Source organism: Phocoena sinus, chromosome 20 (assembly GCF_008692025.1).
Source record: "Phocoena sinus isolate mPhoSin1 chromosome 20, mPhoSin1.pri, whole genome shotgun sequence".
Classification (NCBI taxonomy): Eukaryota; Metazoa; Chordata; class Mammalia; order Artiodactyla; family Phocoenidae; genus Phocoena; species Phocoena sinus.
In genome coordinates this window covers 18,400,442-18,422,442 of record NC_045782.1, presented here as the reverse complement: position 1 = coordinate 18,422,442, position 22,001 = coordinate 18,400,442, and the positions used below count along the sequence as shown (strand labels likewise).

The 22,001-nt window shown below is 50.9% G+C and overlaps 1 protein-coding gene across 2 annotated transcripts; it reads right to left on the bottom strand.

Annotated features, from left to right (window-relative positions):
- Positions 1–3,619: 3,619 nt before the first annotated feature.
- TMEM98 (transmembrane protein 98) lies at positions 3,620–15,346 on the bottom strand. 2 transcript variants are annotated; one of them, XM_032617838.1, is made up of 7 exons: positions 15,083–15,346; positions 12,844–13,024; positions 11,588–11,719; positions 10,492–10,525; positions 8,476–8,591; positions 5,748–5,807; positions 3,620–4,468 (listed from the first exon to the last, which is right to left on the bottom strand). In XM_032617838.1, exons 2-7 carry the CDS (start codon positions 12,972–12,974, stop codon positions 4,261–4,263), a joined length of 681 nt encoding a protein of 226 aa, XP_032473729.1. In that variant the 5' UTR covers positions 12,975–13,024; positions 15,083–15,346; the 3' UTR covers positions 3,620–4,260. The 2 variants fall into 2 exon arrangements, with proteins under 2 accessions (XP_032473729.1, XP_032473730.1); XM_032617839.1 differs by lacking the exon at positions 11,588–11,719 and having other exon boundaries at positions 3,622–4,468; positions 15,083–15,201.
- Positions 15,347–22,001: the final 6,655 nt, after the last annotated feature.

Here is a 22,001-nt window from a genome sequence, read left to right as displayed (position 1 = left end):
CGATTAGTGGGCCATGAAATTAATCTATGGGTCATGACCACCAATTTTTTAGTGAAAAATACTAGAACTAGAAAAGAATAACTCTGGGATCTGCTGTTTCTTTTGTATTGTGGATTTCCCCATCCACTGAACCCAGGCAGGCAGGAGTGGTGGTAAAGAACATCGGGTGGGAAGTTGAAGTTCCTGCTCTCATTCTTTTTTTTTTTTCCTGTCCTTGCCGCGCAGCTTGTAGGATCTCATTTCCCCAGCCAGGGACTGAACCCAGGTCCTGGCAGTGAAAGTGCTGAAACCTAACCACTAGACCACCAGGGAACTCCCCCTGCTCTCATTCTTAATAACACCACGAAAGTTACTGGTCTCTCTAGGCTTTGGCTTCCTTATCTGTAAAATGGGGATGATAAAATACAGATAGAATGAGACAGCAACGACCCAGTGATGTTGCAGATCCTCAGAACTGCTCATCAGCATTTCTGACACAAAGACACTGTAACTACCTGCCAGGATCAGATGCAGCACTGCGGTATTATCCCGGCCCATTCTGTTCTAACGCCTAGCCTCTCTCTTCCTCCATTCCTAAATAGTTGCCCACCCTGCCTTTCTACCATGATTGAGTCATGAGCCTCTCAGACTCAGCGGGAAACACGTGCTCGGTGGCATCAGGCACATTTATGGGTCTTGACGTCTAACGTCATAGGGTATGAAGTAAATGACTCTATCTAAATTGCAAATCTGACCAAATCATTCCCCAGTTAAACCTTTTCCAGGGTCCCCATTATGCTCAGGATAAAGCTTCAACTCCCTAATATAACATCTTAAGACCCTCCATGATCTGCCAACCTGTCCAACTCCCCCCTCACAGCCCACCCTCCAGCCCTCCCCCATCACCTGCAATTCTCCAATGAGTCATGCTCTCTTGGCCCTGGACCTTTCCCATGTGGTCCAGTCTGCCCGGAACACCTCGATAACACTCTGTCCAAAGTCTCCACTCAGGTATCAGCTCTTCCCAGGTTTCTTCCCTATCTCGATCCCGCCCTTTCCCTGTCCTGTGCCTGCTCAGGGGCCCCCGGCTAGGCATCCCTCCCTCATTGCCCTGGCCGCAGTCATGTTTCAATCAACTGCTCATTTGTCTCTGCTTCTTAAGGCCAGGGATCGTGGCTTTGGTTCCATATCCCCAGCACCTAGCACTATGCTTCCGCCTAAGTAAACAGTACTTGTTTGTGGGAGAGAAGGGTGGAGGGAGAGAGAAGAGGAGAAGGGAGGGAGAGGAGGACAGAGGGAGGAGGAAATAGATGGAAATTCTTCATTTGACACTTTCCCAAAGTGTCCAAGGTCATAACGCAACTCAGGGACTTTGAACTATAAGTCATTTTCTAAAGATCAGGCTCATGTGGCCACACAGAGTAGAAAGGGTCTCTGAAGAGAAGGAACTCCTGGAATGTGGCAGTCAGAGTAAGCACCAGGGTAAGTCCGATGCCAGGAACACGTGTTCTGTCTGGGAGATTTCACAAGCTGGAGGAGACTCTGGGCTGCGCTCTGGAGGAATGCAAACTTGGGAGTCAACCCTGGGAACACTGATAAGGGGCCAAGAGCTTTGATTGCCTTCCTGTTGTGAACATATTTGGGGTGGGGCGGGCACAAGGTTGGGCCAGTGATTCCAGAATTGGGGCTATTTGGTTCCAGAGCTCATGAACAGAGCTTAGACAGAGCCATAGTAACCGGGGTGACACCATCTCGATCAGCTGCATCAGGGCACGGGGCACTTTGGAGAGAGAAGCATTAACATTGGCTAATCAGTACCCGGCACACAACTGGACATTTCACATACACTGCTTCATGCGATTGACGTACCAACCCAATGAGGCAGTAGCCTTGATTTTACAGGTGAGAGAGCTAAGGACCAGAGAGGTTAAGAAACTTGTCCAAGCTCACACAGTCAATGACTGAGCCCAAATTTGAATCTAATTCTGTCTGACTTCAAAGACCTTGCTCTTTTCACCCTCAATTCCTATCCCTAATTCCTTCTTCATTCAGAATTTGAGTCTGATGCTCCTTCGCCAAGGTAAGAGGGGGTGGGGGTCATGGAAGAAAATCATGGAAGGAAAGAGCTATGACAATATACGCAGACACTAATGAACCAGGGCCTCAGGACGCGTCCATCGTCTGGGAAACCATACCTGGCTGGACCCCCAGTGCTTGCCAACCAGTCCCTCCCAAATGAGGAGGCAAGTTCAGCCAACTCCCAAAGGGCTAGAAGAGTCCCACCCCAAAGACAGTGATTCCACCTCAACCATCAGTCACCAACACCAACCTGAACCAGAAGCTTCTTATTTGTCCTGCACTGGAGACAAAAGAAAGGCTGCACAGCAGTGGAATCAGAGATCTCGCAGCCTAGCAGACACTTCCAAGGTCTTCAGCCACCTCTTCTCACTACTAAAAGGGCAGCATCTCAGAGCTTGAGGAAGTAGGTGGGCCAGGACTTGCCAGGGTTCAGAGATGCGAGGTGGTGCTGGGAAACTTCTCCACCTCTAACCCCACACCTTGTAGACGGTATCTGAGAGATTAAGGGCTCTCTCTGGCTTAGGGCTCTGGTCCAGGTTGAAATGCAGGGACACTGACAACCATGGCAGCCACTGCAACCTTAGCATGGTGGTTTCCAGTCTGCTTATGAAAGCAGGTATTGAAAGGGAGGGGAAAAGACAAAAACAGGAGGACTCTGGATATCTATTGGTGGAGGCCACAGATAGAAAAGTCACAGTGACTCTGTGGACACTGCCCATTCACAGCTCACCAGCAGGACAGGGAAGTTACCTAGCATGTGTTCAGGGCTGATGGGAGTGGACAATCCAGTAAGGTGTCTCCCCTGTCCTCAGGAATCCCTCTATCCTTCCATGAGAGTTGAGTCCCAGCTTCCCTCTCCTGACTCCACCTCCCCAAGTGGGAATTGGTGTGCACTGTGCTGGAGAGAAGCATCTTGCTTTTCAGGAGAGAATGAAATTGGATGGATAACACATCTCAATGACAAACAAGGCCCCAATCTTGGACTTGGGAACATGGGTTCCTGGTTCTCTAGAATCAGGCTGAGGGATTTGCTGACTTGAATTAGGACACAGAAAATGAAATGGGAACAGACATGGAGCTCCAAACATACTTAACAGCATAGGATATGAACCAAGGCAGCCCCCAAGCCAGGGCCCTCTCCCAAGAATGAGGTTGGCTCTGAGATCCTGGGAGGAAAAAAAGTATTTCAGGTGTTGCTATATGCTTGTGATGGAAATTAGAGAATTTGGATGCAGTCTGGATTATACAATTGTGATTCTGGGTCCCCCAGAGGTCTCAAGTCATAAAAATGCCCCTCATCTTTCAGTACTTGCCAAACAAGCAGATACCAAAAGAAAGGGGACCCATCTTTCATGGATGTCATTGGTAGTGTGGAAACAATACTTCATGGTGGTTATCTTCACCTCTGCCTGAACTCTGGAGGGTCTCTGAATATCTTATTTTGAGTCATACCCACAAGGCATCCTTGGGATTCTTAGCCTCTCTCCTTCCACCCTCAGTCCTCAGACAAATACGTCCCACCACACACCGTGCATCGGAATTTGACTACACAATCACACAATTGAGGGAAAGCTAAGTATACGTTTACTCTCCACCTAGTGGTAGCTAGGTAAAATTGCAGGCATAATGATAAAAAGGGAATGATCAACTCTACGTTGCTCACCTTCAAACCCAAACCTGTAAAGAGAAGGAGGGACCCAGATGCCGCAGGGACTGGGCAGATAATACAAATAAATGAAACAGGCCAGGTGAGAGAGTACAAGTATTGACAAGAGAGGCAACTCCTACGTAGTTCCAATTGATTGTCCTCTGTGGAAAATGCAAATGAGAGTTGCCTCAACTTCTGATTGTTCGAGAGAAACCAGACATTCTGATTTAATGTGAAACCTCCTGATTCTTAGATGGTGGCTGGATTTTCTTGAAAACACTAGGTGAGCTAAATAAAGCTTACAGTCCTCCGGTTTTCAAAGCTCTGCTGTACAGATGGTGACTGTCATCTCCCCTAACTGTGGAATTAGACTGCCACTCACCAGCCACCACTTGTAACTACAACAGAGGCATCGACTGCTTTACTACACACACACAGCTGGACTCCCCAGCCGTGGAGAACAACTAACTCTACAGGAAGAAGCAGAAGGCACAGCTGAGCCACCCAGCCATGGCAGCAGGCTGGCCCCGTGACCAGCTGCTGGCTGGTAGGCACTAAATGGCCGACTGCTCCTGCAGGAAGCCTTCAGGGCCTGGGAGACCTTTATCCAGCTCTGAAGCCAGGGCTGCTTCTCGAAGGACTTCCAAGTGCTCCTCGGCAGCTGACAGCGACTGGTCAATCCAATCCAGGCCCCCGGTCAGGTGGCAGGCATTCCTGGTCACCAGCACCAGATGACTGACAGACAGGAGCAGGGCAGTTGTCCTAGAAAAAACAACAGGATCAGGTTCCAAAGGATCTAAGGGACTTTGCCCCAAAGCCCAAAGGGATAAGAGTCTAGACTGGTGTTCCCCAAGCTGGAGTCCCTTCCTTGGGAGGTTGCTGAGTATGTAATTTAAAGAGGGTTCGATGCTCAAAGAAAGCTGGGAACATCTGGGTTAAACAAAGGTAACTGAAGCCCTTCTCAGATGATGCACATGATAAATCTCTAAGGGCAGAATGTAATACTCTGAGTCTCACTAACTTATTTAAGACCGGGAGCCCACTTTCTGCAACACATCCATCAACATCTCCCAGAAGAGGGTTTTGTGGGACAATTTGGATCTAGTCGATTGGATAAGCACATCCCCAGCTGCTGCCCCCTTGAAGACAGGATATTCGTACCCCACCTTGAGCATCACTTAATGATTCTGAATCAATGAGGCCCAGGGCTGGTTTACCGCATCCTAAAACATTTAATTGCAAACTAAATTGAGGAGGAGGCTTTTTTTTTTTCAGTATTGAAAGATTCAGTGCAGAATATCTTCTATATAGCGAGTGTGCACAGCACATTTGGGAATGCATGACAGATGACTAGCCCATGAACACAGCTGGGCAGTAATAGGAGTGGGGTGGAGAGACCAACTGAGTTGCCGTGACCCACAGCCTGTCTGGCAATTATCACACAGTGGGCCTGTGAAACAGTCATATAAATCTGAGAGACAAAGGAAGATTTTTTTTTGTAAGTGGGTTTATAACTGGTAGAGGAACATAACAATCTCAAAAGCCTAAGTACACTCTGCGTATTAGGGGAGGATCATGAGAAAGGGGTTCCTGGGTACGTCCTGTGGAAGGTGAGCACAGCTTTAGCTGACCTGTCACTTGCATTCTCATTTCCTGCCCACCACCCGTACCAGCGACCCACTGGGCGGCACTCAAAGCTGAGGCATGTCTGCTTCCGGCACCCAAAGAGCAGAGAGAGCTATGGGGGAAGTGGGAGGGAGGGAAGGTGCAGATAGGACTTGGCCTGGGTGGACATTTAATCACAAAAATTCAAAATTTAAGACTGGCTCTTCCTCCTCTGGGGTTTCAGGAAGAGCCCTGGCGTCCAGCATCCAGCCAGGCTTCGTTCGCTGGTTGGCTGACCATTACCCAAAGCCCAGGCAGCCTTGGGAACCCACCAACACAGCTCTCTCCTCCACAACCCGAAGAGCCGACCTCACAGATCTGATAACACGGGGAGCCTCCAGCATGAAAAGACACTCGCCCACTCCACCCCTCTCACCGGGCATCCAGGAGCTTCGGGTCCAATGGAGGGTACATTGACTTCACAACATCGTCCACTCTGGGGGGGAGGCAAAAGGTTTTCAGTATTTTGCTCTTCTTATGGCCTTTTCTCCTTCCTTTCTTTCCTTACCCCTATGCTTCTCTTTTGATATTCCAGACCCAGTCTTTAGGGACTTTAACTGCATTCTCAGACAGGGACTTAAACAGAAAGACTTAAGATTCAGTTTAGAGAATATTTCTTCTGGTTTTGTTTAAGCTCCAATGGTCTAAAAAGTACAAGTTCCCACATCTGGAATGATATTCAAGATATACGACTACATTTGGACTTCCCTGGTGGCGCAGTGGTTAAGAATCCGCCTCCCAATGCAGGGGACACGGGTTCGAGCCGTGGTCCGGGAAGATCCCACGTGTCGCAGAGCAACTAAGCCCACGTGCCACAACTACTGAGCCCGCGTGCCACAGCTACTGAAGCCCGCACACCTAGAGTCCATGCTCCGCAACAAGAGAAGCCACCGCAATGAGAAGCCCTCGCACCACAACGAAGAGTAACCCCGGCTCACTGCAACTAGAGAAATCCCGCGCACAGCAACGAAGACCCAATGCAGTCAAAAATAAATAAATAAATTTTTTTTTAAAAAAGATATACTACTACATTAAAATAGCATATTGCCAAACAATATGTAAAGTCTGATTGACCTCATTTGTAGAAAAATGAATAAACAAAAGCTGTGAAATGCAGTGGGCAGGGGTAGTCTGGAGGAACACTCACCAGTCAACAGTGATTACCTCCAGGAATTAGGATGGGGTGGAATTCGGGGGTCCTTCACTTTTCAGATACTCTATTTCTGCAGTGTTTTCACTTTTACAAGTGTTTATTACTTTTACATTTAATTTTTAAAAAATGGTTAAAGGTAGTTATATAGAACACTAAAAAAAACCTCCAAGTTTAATTCGGGTTCAAACTACTCCATTGGATTTCTTTTAGCACACGGTACAGTTCATGGTTAATTTTCTTTTAATCAAATTCTAGAAGGAGCTACTACTCATTCTCATTTACATGGTTCCAGGTTTTCATCCAAATCCTTGCTCTTGGACCACCTGATAGTCAAGAAGCAAAAAATAACGATGTATTGTTTGATTCCCAAAGGCACTTGAAAACAGATGCCCTTGAAAGTCCTTGTCTTGGGACTGAGGGGCTGGTGCGGAAGTACAGAGGTGTGGTCACTCAGTGCCCATCTTAGCCGGCCCCTTTCTCTGCCCTGCAGCTGAAGCCACTCTTCTTGAAACTAACATGCTATCAACACACTATATGAAACAGATGGAGCAAGAAAAACAGTGGAGGCAAAAAACGGCCCGAAGGTGAAAGTGTGAGGGCAAAAAGAGAAAGCAAGGCCCCTGATTGATTTATGGCAGGGATCATTCTGGAAGCAATCCAAGGTGCTCTGTAGGACGGGCCAGTGAGCACCAGGTGAGGTCTGCCCTCTGAGCGATGCCACACCCTGTCTCTAGCACCACTGCTAATCCTGACCACCCAGGACTTCACTGGGACTCAGAAATCTCAATCTCTTTCCTCCTCCAAGCCCTCCTGGCGATGCTGCCTTGTAACCTGGGGTCATGTGAATTCGTCTGGCCCCTGGGATGGCTCTCAGAAGTAACAAGAAGCATGAGGAAGGTCCAGCAGATATGAGCAATGCAGCCTCTACCAATCACGGGAGGCCAGAGGAAGGTCTGGTGCCTGCCTGCCCAGAGCCTGGGTCGGAGGGTCTTCAGGCCAAGGGCCCACCTAGGCTGATGCCACTCAAGTAGCCACACCCACCTGGGGCAGCTCCAGAGAAAGCCAAGAACTCTTCGGGATTATCTCCCTCCCACGTTCTCAACTCACTGAACTCCCTGGACAGAGTTCAAGTGTACCAACTCTTTCATGTTCCCTCCAAGGGCTGGTTCCTCGTGATCTACCCGAGGCCACGGCAACGTGGAAAGCGAGGACCCCTGGAACTTCCGAGGCTGATTAAAAAAACCCTCCTCAACTCGGAAAAACTCCCAACTCAGGCACATCCACGTGCCAGCCACCAGATGGCAGCACCAACTTAGTACCACCCTTCCCTCTAAGAGAAGGGCTTTATTTTCTTCACAAGATCGAGCCCAAATGAGGGGGTGGAGCTGTTGACTACAATCCTGCTGCTTGCCTCCCACGTGGTATTCTGCAGACAGCCTGGAATTTGGGAGATCTGAATGATCTCTTCACCTCCCACCCGGTCCTGGAGGCTGCTGCTGGGCCCTGGATGGGGCCGGGGGTGACAGCACAGAGACAAGGAGCTGGTCTACAGTACAGACGCCAGCCAGGAGGTCACTGCACACAGGGGTGTGGGCACCAGTGGGAAATGTGCTTGCTGGCCCGGATCCCAGGAAGAAGGTGTGGCAAAAGGAAGGAAAGCAGCCCCGGCTGGCATGGGACCAAGGAAGAAGGAGCCAGGTCAGCACTAGTCATATGCTGGCATTTCCCAAAAAGCCTACAGGCGGGGGCACTCTGGAGGGGAGGGGAGCCGTTTGACACCGCCTTAGCCTGAAAGCCTCCCAGCGTCTAAACCCTCCTGGGTGCCCTGGGAATGTGTAGGACATAAACCACTCAAGTTGCCCCTGGAGTGTCTCAGGAGAGCCTGGTCTTTCCCCCATCTCAGCTGCTGGCCCCTCCCCTCCCCCTCCCCCGAGGAGTATGGGGACCTCACCTGGGGCTGATCCGCTTGGCCACCACGATGATGTCACTGACACTGGCTGAGGTCTTCATCTTGGCCCCCGAGCCCATTGTCATGGCAACAAGTTTTTCCGTGAGAGTGTGACAGATCTACCACAGCAGGGAGGAGAGAGGTGATCAGGAGGGACCCAGCTCCCCCGAGGGCTTCTGCCAACCCCACAAAGCCAAACACGCCCCCCATCTCACAGCTGAGCCCCCTAACCTAACGGACAGATTGAAGTGAAAAGTACACAGAGATGAGAGGAAATGGGATGGAAGAGGCAAACCCCAGGACACGGCCGGGTGAGGAGGGAGGGGTGGGAACCTCAGATCAGGGTCAGGGTTTCGGCTTAGAGAAGTCTGAGCTGAAATAATCTAAGAAAAATCATGTGCTCTAATTTCACCTTCTCACTTAAGGGCAAAAACCTATTTTCTCTCTCGATTCCTTCACCTCCTGGCTTCGTCTTCCAAAGCGATAAAGATCGCCAGGGGCACCCTCAGAACTATGGACGGACAAAGGGCAACTGTTCCCTTTAAGCACATCCTCCAAAAGTGGAACTTATTTCAGCACTTTTCTAGGGTAACATTTTCCCAGGTTTGTCAAGATGATGATAAAAGGGCCTTGGAAAAAAAGCAGGAAAACAGCAAGACTAGGACACGTGGCCTCTTTCATCGTCCACCAACAATGCTGGCCGCCCCCAAAGCTTTGCTCCCCACTTTCGCACCTCCCCGATGTCAGAACCTGGATGTGCTTCAGGCCCTGGCAAAGAAGTTCCATCACTTGCCTTATACTTGGGGCTGGAAAAGAGAGGCAGAAAGAAGCCCAACAGCCCACCAAGGATCGGGATCCCAAGAGGAAGATGAGAGTCTCTCCTTTGATCTAAGGATCTCAGGATGGACCACTGAGTCCAATCCAATAAGACACCTTCTGGCTGATTTAACCCACACCTCAGCTGTCATTCATTCCCCCTCCTCCAATAGGCAAGGGCAGGGGACAAAAGCCAGAGCCAGGACACATCCTGGTTGGGAGAAGGGGGATGTAATATGGTGTCATTGTTCTAGACATTAGACCCATGTATCTCCATCTATAACCACATCTATACCCCCAAGAGATTCTTGGGATTCAATAATAAGCCTGGACTCTGGGACAACAATGTCCCACCAGGCTCTTCTTTGTCCCCCAAGAGAACAGCTGAAGGAGAGGTGGGATGAAAGACTTTTTAATATTTTGTACTGAATGACACTTAAAGCTGTCTTTTTTGAAATCTTGAATAATCGCTAGACAGAAAGAGAAATGTATGGTTCGCCAGGTTACTGAAATGAACGATATTTGCCATTGGCCAAACATTTCAATATTATTATTATCCTATTAAGTAGGAGAGCGTCAGGCAAGAATTGAAAACCAAATGCCAAAACTGTAAAAATCACCCCAAACTATAAAGATTTCCCCAAATGCAAATTGGATGCAACTCTCCACCCTGTCCTGGAGGTTGCAGGCATTAGAAGAAAAAAGTCTGCCTTCAAGTTCAAGTACTCACAGTTTGGCGCTTTTTTAACACTGACTGTCCCGTTTGGCTGACTACTGTCACAGTCAAAGAGGGCTGGTGAACTTTCTAGTAACTGCAGAAGCCCCAATACAGAACTCAACTTGCTGTCGGGGGCTGAGCTCTCCGTTCATGAAAGAAAGTGCCCAGGAGAAGCTGAGAAGCCCCGCCTCCCCCTAAACACAGTCTCTATTCTGCACACAGCTTTCTCTACGGTCAGTGAAAATGTGGTTTGTGACTGCCTGTATGAGGACCAGGTGGAAAGGGCCTTGAGAATTCTAAAGCAGAACAGACCATCCAGGGGCAGCAGAAGTGAACAGTAGAAACTCCAACTGTCAGGCATGTTACAAAAGGGCCTCCTGCACAGGTCAGCGCTCTTCCCAAAGTTCCTTCCCCTCGGACAGTCTGTGGACACGGATGCTTTGGTGAGCACCCCTTATCCTCCTGGGGAAACCGCAGAGTATTACCTTCAAGATGGCAATGCAGTGGGACATGAGACCCCTGGGGAGACAAGAAGCATTTGTCAGTACAGGCCCACCTCCCTCCAGCCACCACCTCCGTGCTTCATCCAGTTCTGACCAGTGGGCACAGCTGGACACCACCTGAGAACAGGGGTGCCCCAGCGATTAAACGAACAAGCCCAGGAGCTAAACCAGGAGGCACCTTCTGTCCCGTCTTTCCCTTTCCTCTCCCGCACCCAACCATGCTGTTTTAGAGCCCTGAGCTTCTGAGACTGTTTCCTCCACCCAGGGAATCCTTCCCGGTATCCTCAGCCTGGGTGGTCCGGTGGTTAAGACTCCGCACTTCCACTGCAGGGAGCACGAGTTCGATCCCTGGTGAGGGAAGTTCCGCACGCCGCACGGCGCGGCCAGAAAAGGACCCAGGACAAAAGGCACCCACTCTGGGAAAGCCTTCACGAAATCCAGCCCCACCTCTGGCCAGGCAGCTCTAGACGCCACCTCCTCCGCGTGTCCGCTGCACCGTGCACAGAGACCCCCCCCTCCATCATTTCTGAAATACTGTATTTTAGTAGAATTCTGCCTCCACCGCCAGTTCCATAGCTGCAGCGCCTGGCCCAGAGCCCGCACATCACACCTGTAAACATCTGCCCAGTGAATGAACGGCTGAGTGACAGGAAAGGGAGCGGCACACCCTTCTCAAGCTACAGCATCTCCTGGTGGGTGGAGGGATCTCCGAGGGAGACACCGGAGACAAAGGTAGCATCCCTGGAGCCTGAGGGTCAAATTCACAGGCGCCCCAAGGATAACCCAAGCACATCAGGGCGACTTTAGAATAACTCTGCCTCACATCTATGGGCCTCAGTGTTCAGGTCTACGAAATGGGGAGAGCAAGGACAAACACTGTGGTGTCATAGTCTAAGTTCCCTCCACAGTGAAGGCAGGGGAAAGAGCGGCAAATGACACAGAGCTCCTCGGTGCAGTGACAGCGCTCCTGGGCACTCAGTCAAGGGCTCTGGAAAAGGCGGCCACGCGAGGGCACCCAGGAGCCTGGGTCGTCCTCCCCAGGCGGCTGCAGGAAAGCAAATGGTCCCCAAGGCCTTACGAGGCATCTTCAATCCAGTCTTCGTTCTCCAGAATGGCCTCGATGTGGGGGTTGGTGATGACGACATCGTCCAGTTCTAGCTCTGAGGGCTCAGACTGGGTCTCCATGGCGCCGATGAGGTCCACAATGGGCCTGGAAGGAAAGCCCAGCTAAGTGGCTTCAAGATGGACGACCGCTGCCGACTCTCCTCATCGAGGCCCACATATCCGCCCGAAAGGATAAAGGGAGGGAGTAAGTTAAAGCGGGGACTTGCCCTGGAGCCAAACCTGAGGCTAGTGGGACTGCACTGTGGGCAGGGCACATGGCTAGACAGTGAGTCAGGGAAGTAGGGGCACGAAAACACAAGAAAAGTGATACAGAACAAGATGCGCCATTAAGAGAAAGGCAGGGCTACGACCACAAGAATTACAGAGATGTACTCGACAGGGCTGCTCCTGTGGGACAAAATCATATCCGTTTGTAACTTATTCGCCCTTCACACCTACCTTTAATGGAAAAGCTAAAGTTCCTATTACTCAAACCGACCTGTTCTGCAGAATCAACTCCTGGGAGCGACCTTGGTCCACCGGCACGGCCCCATCCCCTCCAAGTTATACTAGAGAAGCGGGTGAAGTAAAAATACCTCCTACTTTACAACAGGGTTCTTGAAAACATGAGACGCCACAGCAGAGCTTTCCTGGGTCCTACAAATGGGCACTGACTAATTATTAACCACTCAACAGAGATGATGACAGGATTCAGATAGAGGGGTAAGAGAAACTAAGGGTTTAGTGGCCAGGGTCCCTTGGGATCTATCCATTAAACTATCCCTAAACTGAAAATGGCATCTTGCTTAAAAGTATGTTTCCCATGAAGAAATCCGAGCAGAGAGAGAAGCAATCCTATGCTGGGGTTTCGCAGCCCCAAGTGTCTGTTGCTTAGATGTGTGGCTGGAACGTGGGCATTGGATTTCTGTTCCTATGAGTTTGGCTGGAAAGGGATTTGGCCTGTCCAAATGCTAAGTGAGGTGGCCAGTTTGGGAGAGATTTGTGCTAGGTGAACATGTTCAGAGACAGAGTCCGAGGCGGCTCAGGATGTTGGGGGAGCTTGAGGACCATTATTAAGCTCTGAGGTCTTTACAGGGAAGGACAGCCTTTGGGTACCATTTTAGAGGTAAAAAGCTGAACGACAGTTGCCCAGCACCAAACTTCTTTTTCTTTTGTCGGGGCCCCAGGGCACAGCCCCTCTCTCCTCCTTCCCCTCCCTGGGCCACTCACTTGGAATCATAGCGCTGCAGGAGATCTCGAGGCCGGCAGTAGCGCTGCCTGCAAACCACCACCAAGGCTGCAAATGAGGCCAGAAAGATGGTGGCCAGCACACCTATGGCAACAATCACCACGGTCTCCATGCTTCCAGGTGGCTCCCTCAGTCCCGGTCAATCCCCCGCATGGGCTGAAGCTGGAAAGACACAAGGGCAGAGCAGCCTGGTAAAGAAGCAACGCTAAGTAGTGTGGTGGTGGGGTCCTCCCCGTTGGCGGGTTGACAGGGAGGGCAGCTAGGTCCCCCGAAGTCACCTGGAGAGACCTGAGGGCCTGAACAGAATCAAGACCCATGCCCCAAATTTGATCTTTTCCTTTACTAAAAGTGTTTGCTCCCCAATTAAACGGGGATGGCCTTTTCAACCTGGAACAAAAGGAAACATTGCCACTAGCACTGTTGTTTTCACATCTGCCCCAGGCGCATGAAAGAACACCCACCTAAGAAGAAGGGTGGGACTGTAGCTCCTGAGGGTCTACCCTGTGCCAGGCACTTGGTATGTGTTCACTCTTCTAACGATCCTATGAGGTGGGTAGCAGTATCCCCATTTTACAGTTGAGAAAACTGAGGTCCAGAGAGGTTACGTAATTTGTCCAAGTTTACGTAGTCAGGAAGCAGAAAGCCATCCACTCAAACTGAGATGGACGTTCAGCTCCCTTGTCCTTTCTAAGGAGGAAAGAGGATTCTAAAAATTCTGGGGAAAGTTTCGATTGTGAGTTTCAGCGCTGGAAACTTACAACTGGTATTAAAGTGTTTGTTGCCTATTCACTGCCTGTTTTCATTTAGGTCTTTCTTTCACACCTATCTTAAACTCATAAGCTAGAGGAACAATGGCATCTCAGGGAAGCATGTATTCACAATGTTATTTCATTGCAGGTCTCCTACTTGTGTCCTTTTGAGCAAGTCTTCTCCCCTCTCTGGGCTTTTATTTTTCCACCTGCAAAAAAGGGTGCTTTGACCTAGAATTCTGACTCCAGGACAGTACATCTTCTCTGTTTGGATTTAATGCTATGTTCTATGTCTTGGAGGGTCCAAATGCTCCTGATCATCATTCAATAAGTATTTATTGTTCATTTACTATGCACCAAGCACTGGACTGGATTCTGGAGATTGGAGATAAGTAAGACATGGGCCCCAAAACCTGTGGAGCTGGGGGGAGAGGCAGACAGGCAGACAAACCATTTCAACTCCGTGTGCCTGTGTCACATGCAGAAGTACACAGAAAACAGAGTGCCAGTGCTTACATGCCACTGTCTAGGAAAGCTTTCCTCCCAGGGCAGGTGATGCTTGAGCTGGGTTTTGAAGGATGAGTAGGAGTTTTCCAGGGGGACTTCACTGGCACAAAGTGCCAAGGAAGCCTTCTCAGAGGACTCACAGAGCTGCTCTCCCACGTGATGTTCACTTGCCCACAAGGGTAAGAAGGCTGGGATCTACCTTTTTCATCTCTGCATCTCTGTGTTTGGGGCGGCGGGCGAGGGATCCTGCGTCATTTCTCTAGATGTGTTTCTCTATACTATCCCTCCTAAAGGACTACCTCCTTTAGCCCTTTGTCTTTCCTCCTTCGCTCACTTCTCACTCTCTTCATTTTTCCCTGTCTCAGCTTTCCTCTCCACCCCTCCTTCTCTTTTCCCCCTCCCCTCCTCTCTCGCTTTCTCGGTGTTTCCCTTCCCCTCCCCCTCCCTCTGCCCCAGGTCTCCAAGACCACCCGCTTTGTTTCCTGTCTTCCTGTGCGTTTCGGGTGTGTTTCCCTGAGTGTGTAGGAGCTTTTCTGTGAGTTGTTGCTGTCTCCCTCCGTGATCGGTCTGTACGAGTGTTTCTTCGTGTGTTTTCTTCTTTCTTTGTGTATTCTCCTCTGTGAGTTTCAGGATGAGTTTTTCTGTTTCCCTCTAGCGGGTTCTAAATCCGCAAGGATAAAACAGACCCAAGACCCCCCTCCCTCCCCCTGCGCGGCCACCCAGAACACCCACGCCATACCCAGGACCTAGGGAGGGACCCCCACGCGCCCCGGCTCACGCCACGCGGGGCTCGATGGCTCCGGGGCGCGCAGCTCCGCCTTTCCCCCTCGCGGGCGCCGGGCTCCCCTCCCCCTCCTCTCCCGCACCCCCGCCAGTCCCGCGCACCCGGCTCCAAAGGGGCTGGCGGGGGGCGGCCCGCGGAGAGCCCCGGTCCCCAGCTCCGCGGCGCGCCGGGCTCACCCACCTGAGGCTGCGGCTCCGGGACGCAGGCGGGGGCGCTCCCGCGGCCGGGCCCCCCGCGATGGCAAAGTCCGGGCGCGGGACTGGCGGCCGTCTGCGAGCGGGGCATGCCGGGAAGGCAACGAGATAAGTCCCGGCGGCCAAACCCCCGGAGGTGGTGCGGGCGGGGGGAGCCGCCGGCCGAGCATCCAAATCCCCCGCTACCAGGCGCCGCCGTCACCGCCAGGCCCCCGGGGCCGCGGAAGGCCCGGGCAGCTGTGAGGCTGTGGCTCAGCGACCCGACAGGCGGTTCCCGCGCCCCCGCGGAGGCCGGGCCGTGGCGGGGGGGGGGGGGGGCCGGGAGGACGCGGAGGGTCTGGCCGTCCAGTGGGGGTGGGGAGCGCCAGGCGTCTCCAGAGGGTGGCTGGACCGGGAGCGAGTCTGCTGTGCTACCCGCTGTCTGGTTCAAATCCTGGCTCTGCCACTCACTAGCTTGTGGGCAACTTATTTCACTCCTTGGTACCTTGGTTTCTTCCTCTGTGAAAGGGACTACGACTTGTAAGCATCGTGAGTTAGTTAAATGCCACGATGCATGCAATGCTGGGCCCAGGGTCAGTGGTAATCAGTGAGCCACGCTGGGCAGTGACAAGCAGGCCCACCCCTACCAACTGCCTAGCCAGGGACAAGAGTATGAATGCAGGACCCTGGTTGGCAGTCCTGCCCCTTCTGTTCAAACCCTACTCCATCCCATACCAAAGGGGGACTCACAGTGCATTCATAGGGACACAGCCTCCACCCTGCAATGAGCCATCCCTCAGGCCTGAAGATGCCCACGACAGGCGGTGCCAGCTGCCTTGGAAGGATGGAGGTCCACACAGTCCCTGGAAGCAGGCTGGGGGCCGTTTGAGCAGGGATTTCCGGTGTCCAGAGTACCAGGAGCATGGTCTAGAAGGATCATGGTCATTCTCCCTTGGCTCGAACTCCTAGCCCTGTGAGGAAGAGACAGGACCAGAGCAGGACCAACTAAAGCCTGGGGCCCAGGTAACCAGACTCAGGTCAGTACTGGTCATAAGTACCGAAGGATGCAGACCAGGTCCCAGGCGCTTAATGTAGGCTCTGCAATCTTGTAGCCCCTAGGCCACATCCAGCCCACAGAGGTATTGTTTTGGCTTACAGTTTTTAAAAACTCAAATTAGTTGCCAACATTTTAAAAAATCAGGAATTTTACTTATACCTCTAGATTTCTAGCTTCTCTGGAAAATGCATAAGCTCTCTCAAAATGCAGCCCATATTCCATTGGGTGCAACCGTCAGTAAGAGAGGGGAGGCTGAATTTCCAGGCCTGTTTTTCCGGCCTACCCCCTCTCCTGCTGGGTGCAACATACACTCTATGCACGTACACTTCGCATTCGTTTAAGGGCCTGGCCCTGTGGAGCTGAGGTTACCCACCATTGGCACTCAGGAGCGAGAAGGTTGAGCAATGATTTTATTACCCTCCAAAGGGCTTTCATGGAGAAGTTACAATCCGTGTAAGGAAAATGGGCTGACGGCAAAGCAGCAAACATCAGAATGGGTGACTGGGGACAGTAAATCTCCATGCCTTGGGGATACTGTGAGAAGAATGGAGTGCTGTTTTTGTCTTGGGTGGTTTAGACACCTGTGACTCTGTGGGAGAGATATAAAAGAAAGCCTTAACCTTGGCAGGGGGGTTGTAAGTGGAAAAGAATTACCAACACAAACAAAAACAACCAAACGGAAAAATCTCAGCTGCTGCCTGGAGCTGACGGTGCCAATGCCCCAATTAACCACCCACTACCCAGCTGTAGGGAGGACAGGGTGGCACTAAGGTTGAGCCAGTGCCTTTCCTAGTCAGCTGCGTCCCATCATTCTAGTAACTCCTGCCATCCCAGTGCCCCTTGAAGTCCCCCCAGATGGACCTGGAAAGAACTTGGGAGTACTCAGTGTTCTGACTTGCAAGCAATAGAAATTGGTCGCTTGTCCCACGTGGAAAGGGATCTTGTTGAAGGCACCTGGGGTGTTCACAGAATCCGCGGGAGACTGAAGACCTGGACTAGGACATGGGCAGGCACCACAGGGGCTCCAAGGGCTGGGTGCCACTGCCCTGAAATGATCATGACCCGCCCTTCAGCTTTACCTTCATTCCGGATTCAAAGTCCTGGGTAGGACCTCGCCCTGTCAGCTTGCGCCGTAGGAGGCGAGGCACAGGCAGTATCCTGCCTTCCAGTATCTCTGCATGCAAGGGAGGTCCCCCCAACAAAAGATAAGAGAGAGGGTTGCCGGGCTGCTCCCCACAATTCCAATACTCCTAAATACGGCCTCTCCCCACTTAATCTGAGCATCAAATGGTGTAGCGAGAGTTCCCAAATCAAGGACTGAGCTCAATGGGTAGCAAGGAGAAGCCAGCAGGCAGGCAGTGATGCTGACCGTGGTGAGGCTTGGTTCCTGGCCGGTGGGTGCAAGCTCGTGCTCCACCCAGGCCAGGAGTGAACATTTATTGAGCGCCAACTGTGTACCAGACACTGATCAGGGCATCCTACATACTTTATCTCATTGATCTTCCCACCAACCCTGAATAGATGGTATGATTATGTTTGCAAGGAAGGAAATAGACTCGGAGGGGTAAGGCGACTTCCCCAAGCTCTTTCAGCTTGTAAGTGGTAGAGCAGGAATGGAACTCAGGACTCCCTGGCATCAAAGCCCAGGCCACTCAAACCAGGAAACTACCAGCTCTTCAGTGACCTGGGTGATCAGAACATAGCAGGTTGCCATGGCCCCAGCAACAGCTACAATAGCTAGAGCCACTCTATCCCAACTCTGTGTGCACCCCATCCTCAAAAATACACTTCTGGTCCTGGAAGTGAGCCTGTCCCATTGTGATATCCTTTCGCTTTGTTTTGTCCTTTCCTTCTGATGCCAGCTGCAGAGTTGTATCTGTGTCATTTGATCTTCCTGGGTGATTCCTTTTGCAGCACCTAATGCTGTGTTATGTCCTAGTAATAACAGATGGGGATAGTGCTGCTTGGCAGGCTGGACGCCAAGCACCTAAGACGCTCGTGCTCATCCACTCAGCGCAGCTGAGCATCCCCTGAAAGGCAGCTCCGAAGACTGAGGTGGGAAAGGAGTGAGGTAGACAGATGTCGATCACCTACCTTCCCCCCAGCGCCTAACCCATAGCTCTGGGCAGCAGCCCCTTCCTTCCAGACAGGCAGGACCAAAACCCCCTCCCGCCCCAGCAAGAAAAGCACCTCACATGGCCTGTAACCCTCACTAAACCCTCCCGACCCATCTCCAGGCCGTCAGAGGGACAGCAGAGCGGCATCCTTCACCCCCACCAGGTAGGCGGTTAAGAGCGGGAGCTGCGCCAGGGAAACTGCGGTCTGAGGTCTGCCTCCTCTGCTTGGAAGCTGTGTGACCTTGGACAGTTTCCTCCAAGTGTCCCCATTGGAGAATGGGCATGACAGCAAAACCTATGGCCTCCAGTTGTTTTGAGGATTAAATGAGATGATGCATTTAAAATGCTCATCACAGAGAAAGTCGAGTGGTGGCTACCAGGGGCTGGAGGGAGAAAGGAATGGGTAGTTGTTGTTTAATGGGTACAGAGTTTCCATTTGGGAAGATGAAAACGTGCTGGAGAGGAGTAGTGCTAACGGTTGCCCAACAGTGACAGTGTGCTTAATGCCGCTGCCATATACTTAAAAATGGTTAAAGTGGTCAAGTTTATGTCATGCATATTGTATCACAGTTTTTTAAAAAAGTGTTCATCACAGCATGACATACAAAAAAAATTGGGCGTCTTTGACATTCCTCAAACGTGCCCAGCTCACCCTACATCCTGGCTGGGCTTTGCTCAAAAGTCAGGGCGCAGGTTGCCATCAGGAGGGCAGGATCCACGCTTCGTTTCCGTCTCTCGATCTACGTGCTGGTTAAATAGGTGGATCCACTTCTTTAAAATTCCCTATATTCCTGGACTCCCTGCTGCTGTTGTTCCCATGGCTCCCTCCCTCCCTTTGGTCAGGTGGCTGCTCAAGAGTCACCTCTACCGAGAAGTCTTCCCTGATCCCCCCATCTGAAGGAGCATCTCCCATCGTCCACACTCCCCTGGCCTGATGTGGCTTTTTGAATGGCACTTTTGCTACTGGACAGTGCACTAAATATTTGTTTATTGTTTCTCCCCTTTCAGAATGTAAGTTCCACGAGAGCAGGGACATGACTGTCTTATACTTTACTCTGCTGACCTCCAGTTCCTAGAACAATGCCTGGCATTTAGTAGGTGCTCAATAAACACTTGTGGAAGGAATGAACATAAAGCTTAACTATTGTCACTGTCATTCTGCAGTGGGGATAGGAACTCTAGACCCATTCCCAGCACTCGGAAGCCCCCTGGGGTGTGGCCGCCAGGGGGAGGTTTAAGGCAGGAGGGTTAAGCCCATAGGAAGCACTCAGAGAGGATAAGGCAGCAAGCACTGGAAAGAAAGGAAGGTTGATCTGAATTTGAGTCGCAGTTTTGAATCCCTGATTTGATTCAGAGTTAATACTTGTTTGAAGTGTTCCGGCCCTTTTATGGGCTAGTGAACAGCTTTCCAAAGAGACAGAGGCCAGCAGGGAGGGGTTTGTGTACACGCACGTCAGGCCTCCTCTGAGCTATGGGCGTGGACAGACCACAGTGAAGCCAGTCTGCCTTGCAGGAGCAAAAGCCAGCAAACTCTCAGAAGGGCTGGGGCTGGCAGCAGCGGGGGAGCAGAACCAGAAAGCAGCGAGAGAGGAGAAGGCTGGAGGAGGGCAGGGCTGGGCCAGGATCCCCATTGGGAACAAAGGCCAGATTTGCATTTCCTCTACGTCAAGGCAACCGGACCGGTGGACATAGAGACCATTAATACAGATTTCCCCCAGGGGACATTAGGGCATGTGCACGTGGGCAATGGAGCGGGGGCGGGGTGGGGGGTTTCGGGGGGTGGAGCAAGGGAAATAATACTGTGTCAGTATAAGAAACACTTTCATGTACATTACTTGACTTTTACCACAACTGTGTGCGGGGGGCATTACCATCACTATTGTACGGATGTGGAAACAGACATGGGCAAGTGACTACCTGACTGCAAGTTCAGTGCAGACTCTCGCCCCTACACCAGGCGGCCCCTAAGTTCAAAGTCAAGATCAAGCTGGCGACTGTGAGATAAGAGATGGGGAAGAGGATTAGAGGTGAGTCAGACAGTCTCCCTCCATTTCAATTTCTTGACCACCTTGGAAACCATCTTCCTCAACCTGCCCCACTCCAGGGTTCATGCCTCAGCGACACATCCTCATTTCACCCCCTTGTGCCTGGACTTAAAACCGGATTGGCTAACCTCTTAAAGTGAAAGATAAACAGCAGGTCTTAGTGAAAGGTAATTAGAATAATAAAAGTATCGATAACTTAGGTCACTGCACAGGGAGTTAGGTGTGCTACCTTGGTCCTCTTTGTATTTCCTGGGAATACAAAAACTAATTTGAAAACATACAAGCACTCCTATGTTCATTGCAGCATTATTTACAATAGCCACGATATGAGAACCACCTAAGTGTCCATCAGTGGATGAATGGATAAGGAAGATGTGGAATATATATACAATGGAATACTACTCAGCCATAAAAAAGACGAAATCTTGCCGTTTGCAACAACATGGATGGACCTAGAGGGTATTATGTTAAGGGAAGTAAGTCAGACAGAGAGAAACAAATATCGTATGATTTCACTCATATGTGGAATACAAAAACCAACAACAAAAACATAAACAAAAGATAAAATAAACCAACCAGACAAAACAAACACATATATACAGAGAACAGAGTAGTGGTTATCAGAGGGGAAGAGGCAGGGGTTGGGGGGAGGATGAAATGGTTAGAGAGGATCAGCTGTACGGTGATGGATGGTGAGACACTGCAGTGCATACAGAAATAAACATACAATGTTGTACGTGTGAAACTGACACAATGTTATAAACCAATGTTAGCTCAATAGAAAATAAGTTTTAAAAATAATAAAGAGGGGTAATAAAATACTAGAGCAAGAGAGGAAGGCTGTGAAATCTGTCTTTAGACGTCTTTCCAAAAAAAACTGTTTTGACAATTTTAAGTGTTTTTGCCAAGAGTACAGAACAGCTCCTAACTGAGGTGCAACCAAATCCTTAGCCCAGAAGTCAAGCCTGGTACCTGTGATGGGTGACGGGATTTGGGGAGAAACTGTGTTTCCCTCTAGACTAAGTCAGACCCCAGTGCTTGGGGAAGGAGAATCTCGGGGGAGTTTGAGACATTAGGACCCTCTCAGCTCTTGAGTCAGCTGGGTTGACAATTCCCCAGGACAACCGTGGGCTGGAAGAGGTTTGTGTCACTACCAGGCATTTGTCTAAACCCTAAGGGTTTAGGCATTCCCAAAGCCATCCTAAGATGCTTGTTCTGGATCCCCAGGACGGCAGAAACCTAGCAGGGAAGCCCATGTCTGGGCTTATAGCCCGCAGGTTGCCTTCAATGCCTCGATTGTCCACGTCTAGTTACCCACCTGGGCAGCAGCATCTCTACCTCCTTAGAGAGCGCAGGGCCAGTGGTCCAACTGTGGAGAGAATCGGGGAGGGCTTGAGTGCCTCCCAAGTGGGGCAGAATGCCCCCTGATCACTTCATACAAGCTGGCTTTGGGGTCTGCTGACAACATAAAACCAAGAAGGTGCACTTCAAGGAGTGGTCACTGGGTGTCACCCCTGCTTCTTAGGCAAGAGCCCTCATGGGGCTTCCTGCTAACACGAAACAGTGCTGGAGAGAGACAATTCCTTCTCTGAGATTCAATTTACAGGCCTGACATCTTCCGTGCCTTCTGTGAATCCCATGAGGTTCTTGCCCCTTTCTTCCCACTCCTCCCCGCCACATCCTGGCTGGCCTGGATTGGACGGTGCA

Bases quoted from the DNA above. Each gene is read 5' to 3' on its own strand.
- TMEM98 (XM_032617838.1), bottom strand. From the start codon at position 12,974: ATGGAGACCGTGGTGATTGTTGCCATAGGTGTGCTGGCCACCATCTTT. The intron at 10,526-11,587 runs GTAAGGCCTTGG...TTGTCTCCCCAG, and splicing joins GACTGGATTGAAGATGCCTC to GGGTCTCATGTCCCACTGCA. The intron at 4,469-5,747 runs GTGAGAGGGGTG...TGTTTTTTCTAG, and splicing joins CCGAAGCTCCTGGATGCCCG to GACAACTGCCCTGCTCCTGT.